Source organism: Lolium rigidum, chromosome 3 (assembly GCF_022539505.1).
Source record: "Lolium rigidum isolate FL_2022 chromosome 3, APGP_CSIRO_Lrig_0.1, whole genome shotgun sequence".
In the NCBI taxonomy this organism is placed as follows: domain Eukaryota; kingdom Viridiplantae; phylum Streptophyta; class Magnoliopsida; order Poales; family Poaceae; genus Lolium; species Lolium rigidum.
Genome location: NC_061510.1, coordinates 210,387,038 through 210,396,786, shown reverse-complemented (window position 1 = coordinate 210,396,786; position 9,749 = coordinate 210,387,038). Strand labels below are relative to the sequence as shown.

Here is a 9,749-nt window from a genome sequence, read left to right as displayed (position 1 = left end):
CTCCTGGTTCGATAAACCTTGGTTTCTTTCTGAGGGAAAACTTGTCATTGTACGCATCACACCTTCCTCTTGGGGTTCCCAACGGACGCGTGCTGTACGCGTATCAGAATGCGACGCGTCCGCGGCGAGCTGACCGGCGGCAGTTAGTGCGCGCGGAAGACGATGCGTGTGCGGAAGACGATGCGTGTGTCGCTGACCGGTTGGGTCCACCTCTGCGGCGAAGACGAAGCGAAAGCGCGGGAGAGATTTCTCGGCGTTTCGCGCGCTTAGGCCCGGGTTGGCGTGGGCTTGCCGGATGGATGAAAGCCCAAATCCGGCGAAAAACGAGGAACCGGGGGCGCGACTGGGCCATTTTTCGCCGTCCGGATAAAAAAATGGCACGCCGGGGCCTGTTCGGGGAAACGAGTGGAGATGCTCTTATATTTCCTAATTTCCTACCGTAGTAAGAGTATTTCCTCCTGGTCTACCGTGGATAACGGTCACCTGCTATAGCTGTTGCAGATCTACAACCATATAAGGGCATGTACAGTAGGGTGATGTCAGTCTCCCCTTACGGCTACCACATAGAATTTTTTGCTTCGGTGTGACTATTTCTCAGTTGATCGAGAACTAACTTCGTTTGCAGTCAGATGATCAAAGTTCAGTTGCAACTCATGTTGCAATTTATGACTAGCATACAAATCATGATGCAAATTGAATGGTGTAAGACATGACTGAGAACAAAGTTCGTTCTCAGCTAGCTGAGAACTAGCAAATCTTTTTTTGCTTAGTTGGAGGAGAGCGAATTAACAAATAGAAGGTTGTCTTCTCTTAGCTAAGGGATGATCTCTTATGAAATAAGAGAGAACTATTTTCCCCATTGTATGACTTGTCTTCCCTTAGACACACAATTTTCTACTAAAAATAATTAATTCTCATTTATTTTAAGATATGGTAATAAGAGATAATGTATTGTATCATTACTATTTATCGTCTTCTCTAGATAACGTGAACTACTAAGAGACATATCTTCCCTACCATTTTGCATGCCCTAAGTCTCCGCACATTATCGACTATTGAGGAAATCATACAGATAGAGCGAGGGATGTTGCAACAGATCCATAGATATAGAAAGGAAAAAAACTTGAAGAGTAGTATTAATAGTTTAATACTGACCGTGAGTCAATTTTCCCAACTTTAACTGCTTCTACATAGATTGTAATGCATAGGTTTGGGATACATCAGGAATTCATCCTATTCGATAAAGCTAGGCGACACAAAGCAAGCACCCCATCTCTAAGCAGGCACCTGCACTGTCAAGTCCGCCATTTGTGCACTAAAGGAGGTTGCCACATCTTGCGACAGCTCCCTCACCAAGGTGGCAAGGCACTGTCAGCAAGAACGTCAGCCATCTCTGCAGTCAAGGTGGTCGATCTGCTGGGTGGACGACTCGGTTCATTCATTTCCATATATAACCTTTATATCTCTCACTGCTTGCCAAGCTGTATTTTAAGCTATTTAAACTTCAATAAAAAAAACTCTAAACTGTTGCCTCAGTTAAACTTTACTGCAACACACACAGAATACCATGGCATGAGCACATAACCGCAAGGTTAGAACAGAGAAACCTTGGATAATTCCAAAACGAATCCACAATAACATTTATCTTGTTGAAACAAAACCATCAGAAAATGTACCCCTTCTCTTCCTCCTAAAGAAGATAGATAACTTTATCGTTCCAGCCTGACCTCACAGTATATACATTACAACAGGATATAAAGGACTAAGCACCACCTGGGTATCAAAAATAAAATCTCGGACAAAATTCAAGCCGCAAAAGCACCCTCATCGCAAGCTCTAACCAGCCAACGACCAAAAAGACATGGACCATGGAAACACGAAGACAGAAACTCGACATCAACTGCTAAATGTCAGTCTACCAACACCAGCTCTTATATCCCTAACACCGGAATTTTAGCCTCTGGAAATCCTATGCCTAACTGGGGAACTTAGTGCGTGTGTGCTTGAAAGTGCTCAAGACACTCCATAATGGATACCTGTAAGATAAGACTAGCTCGGCAGTAACCAGAAGAAAGAGGGGATGACACAGTTCACTCGTACTGTCGCTGTATATCAGCTCCTACCAAAAATGTATATCTAATGAGAAACTAGAGTAAAAAGTAACCTGATAGACCCTACGAGAGAGCAACTACAACATTAATCCCAGGCACTGGGAGCCCCAGCACCACCATAGCCACCACCCCCATATGTAGAGGAGCCACCATAGCCACCACTGCTGCCTCCATAGTCGGCGCCACCACCCTTGCCAAAGGATGAAGACTCCTTCCGGAAGTCCCGGCCACCAAAGCGACTCGCACCTCCACCACCACGCCTGTTCCTTCCACCACTGCTGCTGCCATATGATGGGCGAGCTGCATAGCGAATGAGCCACGCAGGTACCTCCTGATTAGATTCTGTCATTAAGTCAGCTAGAGACTTCGCCATTGAAGAATTGTTGTCATTGAAGAAAGCCGTCGCAAGACCGCTTTTTCCTGCCCTCCCTGTCCTACCAATCCTGTGTACGTAATCATCGATATCGTTGGGGAGATCAAAGTTCACAACATGAGCAACATGAGGAATGTCAAGGCCCCTGGCCGCCACATCAGTTGCAACTAGAATTGGAGTCTGGCCACTCTTGAAGGATCTCAAAGCATATTCTCTTTCCTGCAAGAAATTGTACATCAATCTGTCAGGAAAAATATAGCCCTTGATGACATGAGCATGTTATAGTTTATATTTAACAAATATCCACAATGGTCTCACCAAGTAGTAAGATTCAATACTACCGAAATGTTGGAGGAAATCAATAAATTAGTAGTTCTAGTTCTGCTGTGTGATAGCAAAAGATGGAATTAAAACAAAACTAAGTATACAGTTTGACGAACAAACCAACCAGAACAGTAGTTGAACAATATTCATTCCATGGTAGCTGATCAATTATATAATATAATAATTCAATAAAAAAATGCTCCAAGCAAAATGGTTGGTTCTGAATTAAAAACAAGAACAAACCTGCTGGTTTCTATCACCATGAATAGAAGTAGCTGGAAATCCATTCGTACACAACCAGTTCTCCAGCGAGTCTGCACCCCTTTTGGTTTCCACGAAGACAAGTGTGAGAGCTTGCTGCAGCAGAAAATAAAAAATGAGCACCACGAATAAATATTGTACTGGGTTGCTTAGAGTAAGCCCAGAGGTAGAGATACTTCGCAACAGATCTAAAGAGAAATTGAAAAACAAAACATAAGGGAAATTGATTGAATAACAACACTAATAAAAAGGAACAGACAATATATTACCTTTGCTTGATCTGCACTGTCTCTCTGTGCATGGAGAAGGTCCATCAGGTGACTTCTTTTATCTGCCTCCTGTACAAACTCAACTCTCTGGGCGATCAACTCAGTACTCGACCCGACTCTTCCAACAGCCAGGAATATGTAGTTCTCCAGAAAGTCAGATGCCATTCTCTGTGTTCGTTAGGAGTAACCTCAATGTCATTAAGAACGCAAATTGAAACAGTTTTGAAATAAAGAACTACAATTGGAAAACAATGTACATGCAAATGATATTCAGCATAGCACAGGAAACCCAATTGGAGAACTAAAAATACATCAGCACCCGGACACAAGCATGACTAACATATTAAGCACATGATAAGCTGACAACCATTGTATTATTGGGCTACTTGCTGAAGGTTTTCTCTAATTTAATACGACATTGGTCCTCAATGTTCATATCATATAGCAATGTATTAACAATGTATAGCACAATGATGTAGTATCAGTAGGCCTCTCAAGATGTAAATCTAACTACTTCGCCTAAGCACGTCTAGCAAAGAACCAAAGGTTAACACCATTCAAGGAAATGATGGCATAGTGCTTAAAGGGTACAACATCAACCAAATTTAGGATATGGCTATCAACAGGAGAGAAGCAAATCAACTCGGCAACAAGGGGGAAAAAAGTACAACCAGGGGCTCAAACTTAATAGCAAGAACCAGACATCTAAATTATTTAAGAAATGTGTAGCATTGAGATTACTACAGAAGTGCGAGATAAAAAATCTAACCTGGATTTCTCCTGGGAATGTAGCGCTAAACAACAATGTCTGCCTGACACCTCGTGGGGGCATGTCCATTTGCTCAACAATTCTCCTAACTTGCGGTTCAAAACCCATGTCCAGCATTCTATCTGCCTCATCAAGGGCAAGGTATCTGATTGACTGCAAGGATACTCTTGCCCTTTCCAGTAAATCAACCAAACGACCAGGAGTAGCCACAAGAATGTCAACACCCCTCTCAAGATCTCGCAACTGCCAAAATAATGAAAAGTGAGTTATTGTCTGATAGAAATTAAACAGCTAAGGTTACGCCCAAGCATCCAAAAGCTAATATGCAGCAAAATCAACTAGCTGTATGACACATCAGAGAAATATTAGGTGAGAACAAAAGCTGAAGATAGCAGACAAACAGCACCAGTGAAATCTAACACAAAGCCAGAAAATCAATGGGGGTCAACGGGACATGCACGACAAAACCCATAATAGGTGTAATATCACTGAGGGACCTGAGATCAAGATGGCGAAGAAAAGGACAACGAGAAAGACAACTCACTGCTAACACTAACAAACAAAACAGTAGTAATGTCGCTCTAGAAAGGAACCAGATTTTGGATGAGAAGAAAATTCCGATGGAAATCAATCGTACACTGAAGCACTGTCTAACACAGAATAGAGGACCACAGATTTCTAAACATATATGTACATGGATCTGTGGAAGGGTGGCAAGTCAAGAATACAGGCACATGTTCTGTTGTTTTTTTGCTATAAATACGAAACTGTTGAATACGTTCTGAACAAATAAAAAATACCTAACCATTTGATCTCAGTTTATGCAAATCACCCTGCACATTGCAGGAGAATTAACTAGAACCAAATGCAACAACGAATGCAACCAGCAATTCCAGAGACGGTTAACATTCGCTATGTGAAGAACTGACCATCTATACTAGCATGGAAATACACTTCTACTGGAAAGTTTTCTGAGACAGAAATTTTCTATTCTCAGAACTTTAGGTATTGCAGCCAATGCGTTAGAAAACCAGACCTGCTGGGTAATAGGCGCCCCACCATATGCAACGACTACCCTGACACCAGTCTGGTATGAAAATTTCTTGGCCTCTTCATGAATCTGCAGTACAAGGCAAAGGTAAGGAATCAAGCGCGTGTAATAATAAAAGGAAAAATAATCTGAAGCGTCAAAGGAGAGATGTGGTCACCTGCAGCGCGTGTAATAATAAAAGGAAAAATAATCTGAAGCGTCAAAGGAGAGATGTGGTCACCTGCATGGAGAGCTCTCTTGTGGGCGAGAGTATGAGAGCGAGCGGGCAGGCGGTCCTGCTCCCGCTCCGCTGCGGCCGCTGCACGGGCGGACCCCGCATGATGCCGCTGATGATAGGGAAGCAGAAGGCGGCCGTCTTCCCGGACCCCGTCTGCGCGCAGGCCATGAGGTCGCGGCCGGCGAGCGAGATCGGGATGGCGTGGCGCTGCACGGGGGTGGGGCGCACGTACTTGCAGCGGCGGATGTTGTCGTTGAGCGCGGCGCCGAGGTCGATCTCGGCGAAGGTGCCGACGGCTGGCGGCACCTCCCGGCCGCTGGTCTCGACGGGGATGTCCTCGTAGGCGTCGAAGTTGATCCCGGTGTTCTGGTGCTCGTCGAAGGGCACGGGCTCCGGCGCCGCCTCCTCCTCGTTGCCGAAGGGGTTGGGCTCCCGGTCCCACCTGCGAGGCGGGGGGCCGCTGGCCGCAAACCTCCCCCCGGCGGCGGGAGCGGGGCGGCCGAGGAGGCCTGGCGCGGCGCGCGGGGGTGGAGCGGAGGACGCGGGAGGCGGCGCCGCGGAGGAGCGGTTGCGGAGGTGGGGAGGGACGTAGGAGGAGCGGTCGGCGCGCGCGGGGCCGTTGGATGCGGCGGGCGCGGGCGCCGGAGCTGGAGCGGGAGCGGGAGCGGGAGGGGCTGGCTCGGCGTCGGCGACGTCGGCCCAGGAGGTGCGGGAGGGGGCCGCCATGGTTGGATCTGCGCGGAGGTGGGGGAGAAGGAGGAGGGGAGGTGGGCGCTGGTGTTTTTTGGGGCAAGTTTTTCGTGGGATTTCGATCGATGGGTGGTGGGTGGGTGGAGTTTGCGGCTAAAACGAAGCGTGCGAGAGCGAGATGGAAAACCTAAACCGGAAAGACGACCGGAGGTGCGCTGCGCCTGCGCGTCGGTGGGATGGATCTGGGCGTTTGGTGCACGACTGCACGGAGGGCCGGCCAAAATATCTCCAGTGCATGTGCAACGAGCTGCGTGCGCGTTGCTCTCTCTTTGCCAGATGCTTTGTGGTGTTCGCATTCGATTTGCTTTAGGTAGTGTTCGCATTCGATTTGCTTTTGGTAGTGTTTGTATTCGATTTAAGTTCATGCCTTTCCATCTCAAAAAAGATGTTCCTGGCCTTATAGCGATGTGTTGGGCACATGACAAGTGGTGTCCACGGTTATTATGATCAAGCTTCATGATCCAACATCGTAGTTGCATATCTGAATTCTGAAAGATATCATAGGAGGATCATGGTTATCTTGATTGTGCTAGATCATCACACAAAAAAATCTTTAGTCTCCGTTACGTCTTGCATATCCAATTTATCGCTCTACCACTTCTAGCCCGAATTTTTTTTGACAATTTGAAAAAAAAAGTGTTTTTACAACGATTTAAAGCTTATTAGGCGTGCTAACCCAATTTCATGGCCGAGTAACGAAATGGTCTCCGCATCAAACCGAAACCTTCTTAGGTCAACCGATGTTTTGCAACAAGCGATTAGTCGATGCATCATGTCACTGGTCACATTTTAAATCGTAATCATTAAATCCTTGGATCTCACATTCATGATTTGCCCAATGTACATTGGAAATAAATCGTTGCCACGGGCAAAAAAAAGCTCTCGAGCCTTAGTTCGCTCGCTAGTGACGGTCCCTTCATCATCAGGCAAAAAAAAATTGCAGTTCCCAACCCCCTTTCATCTGAAGATTATATTGTGTGATGTGTGTTGATACTCGAATCAGGCTTCGAGAGCCGAGGTTGAGGGCGTGATTTGTATCGAAGTGCAACGCAACACAAAAATGTTATCACATTTCATAATCCGACCACAATAAATATGCAAGCAGATGTACCTATATGTATTTACATAACATGTACTCCTTCCCTTTATAGGTTTATATGGTAAGGCACATACTCTCAAACATCAATTTCACCAAGAAAATATGACCTGCATGCTATTAAGAACATATTTTTGGGAGAACCAACCTGAGGTTGGGTGGTTAGGAGGGTGGTTGTACCCCCAGCCCACCAGAGTTCAAACCCCAGGTTTGACATCTGTGTGTCTCATAAAGGCGGAATATTCATTCAGTGGGAGGCGACGTTCCCGTCGACGCCGAGGCGCTCGTGGTGACTTCGTCAATTTCAAGATCCAATCCGCCGGCTCAGTCTTCCGGAGGTGCTCGTAGGGGTAGGGTGTGCGTGTGTGCGTTCATAGGGGTGAGTGTATGCGCGTGTATGTGAGCGCCTGCGTTTGTACTGTGTTTCTCAAAAAAAAAAAACATATTTTTGGTAGAGGTGATTTGATCTAGGGGTAGGTCAAATGGGACAAGAAAAATTATTCTTAACTTCTTTTTCCATGCCTTAATCAAATCAATGTGCCTACCATGATCTTCGTGGTATTTCTTTCACTTCATTCTTGAACGATGACAAGGACATCAAGAAAAGCCTTGCCTATCTTACTTGTATCTATCCCAAATCTACCTATATCAAACCCTAGAAAAGGGGGAGTTATATCCATCCATTCAAATGATCTCATCATCATCCTTTGAGTTAGAACCTTATGATATAATCCATCTCATTGGGAAGTGGTGAGGTAGTACAACTTTAAAGGAATAGAACCACATTCTTTACATTAAGAAGTAAAGTAGGAACCATCCAAACAAATCTAGCCAAGTGGAGACTTAACCTATATATACCTAAAGGGATCTTGTGAGCACATCATAATCTCTAGAGTAATACCTACCCATATAATAGAGCTCAACCTAAAGTGTTACACTCAAAAAAATTGATCAAGCACTTGATATTGGAGGGGAGAACCATACTTCACTAGTAATACCCTCAGAAGCCAACCCATGATTACCACAAAGTGGGTGTTGATCGTAAAACCCTAAGACCTAGGAATAAAAGTAATAAGAGAAGAGGATATCAAAGGAATATCGATGAAGAGTAAGTTGGTCATGTTGAATACTTGATCATGCTTTGGAAGTATAAGTACAAGTTAGAGTTCAAATATGATAAGCAGATATCATCCATCGCATGGAATCATAAGTATATCACTAGTAATAAACCCTAGCTCCTTCTCAACATTTCTTTAGAAGAGAAACAATTGGAGAATATCAAAACCTTGTTTAGTCAAGCACTTGTGGCCACCCTAACTATATGTTGAAGTGACCATATTATCATTGGTAAGGGAGACTAAACCCTAGTCAATCCAACATGGTATCAACATACATAGGTCACATGCCCGAGCCAGCAGGAGTGCAAACGATGCATCCGCATAGGGCCCAATTTTTTTGGGGCCCCGGAATTTGGTATGGGCCTATATCTATTCAGCTAAAAACCAAATTGGCTTCACTGGATTCTGTCATGGACGTGTAAAAGGAATAAAAGGCCAAAAGGGCCAGCCTCCCAGGCTTCCTATCACGGCCTCGCGAATTGATCATAGCGAGTTATATCGATTGAGGCTAGGCAGTAGGCGTTGATTAGGCGTCGTGACTTGAGTTTGACGAACACGAAGCGACGCCCGAAACGAATCGACGCGTTAGTTCGTCTCATGTAGCTGGCTCGCTGGCTCTTTTCGTTGCACTTCTCCCGATTCTTGGGCCGATTCTGATCGATCATTCGTCGATCGTCAACAGGTGCGGCGTCCCTCCTCTGCCATGTTTCTTTGCTGCTATTTTTTGTTCGGTTTTCCCCTGATAGATGCCCTATGCGGTACTAGTGTAGGTGTTCTCAATCTCTATTCCCAAATTTGTTAAATTATGTTGTATTTCTGTTTAGGTCCACTTCTGATCTTCTGTTCATCTCTTTTGTAGGAGCCAGCGTGGGTGTTGATAGGCCATATCCCAACCTAATTGTGTATCACATGGTGATCACAAGTAAACCCTAGAACCATATCCTAAACTCAAGTACTAGTACAATAATTAGTTGATCAATCCTAGTACTAAATTCTATCTTTCAACCCATTATATTTAGGGACTTCTATTTTCGTGTTCTGGTTCGTTAGTTGTACTCAGTTATCCCCAGCCGCTTAACTTTTCCTCAGTTTTCCCCTCCCTCTAGTTTGAAACCCCTCGCATCGTCTGGTCAGAGGCTTTGTCGTTAACGGTGACGGCTAGGGAGCCGCGGTGGTTGTGAATTGACCGTTGCTTTTGAATGATGTTGACTGTTGACCCAAAGAGCTCACACAAAGCTTTCCCCTAAAAAAAGGGCTTTCCCCTCCGCCGCCATGCCGTCATGCCTCCTACCTTATGGCGTCGTTGATGACCCACAAGTATATGGGGTGTATCGTAGTATCTTCGATAAGTAAGAATGTCGATCCCAACGAGGAGCAGAAGGTGTTGACGAGCAGTTTTGATGAAGGTTT

General features: G+C 45.2%; 1 protein-coding gene across 1 annotated transcript; it reads right to left on the bottom strand.

Annotated features, from left to right (window-relative positions):
- Positions 1 to 1,592: 1,592 nt before the first annotated feature.
- On the bottom strand, positions 1,593 to 6,013 carry LOC124702952 (DEAD-box ATP-dependent RNA helicase 52C-like; the record flags this gene model as incomplete). Its single annotated transcript, XM_047235135.1, is given in 6 exon segments — positions 1,593 to 2,703; positions 3,052 to 3,165; positions 3,339 to 3,506; positions 4,108 to 4,350; positions 5,144 to 5,227; positions 5,379 to 6,013. Coding segments are annotated over 6 exon segments (1,751 nt in total), but the record flags the coding sequence as incomplete, so codon positions are not given.
- Positions 6,014 to 9,749: the final 3,736 nt, after the last annotated feature.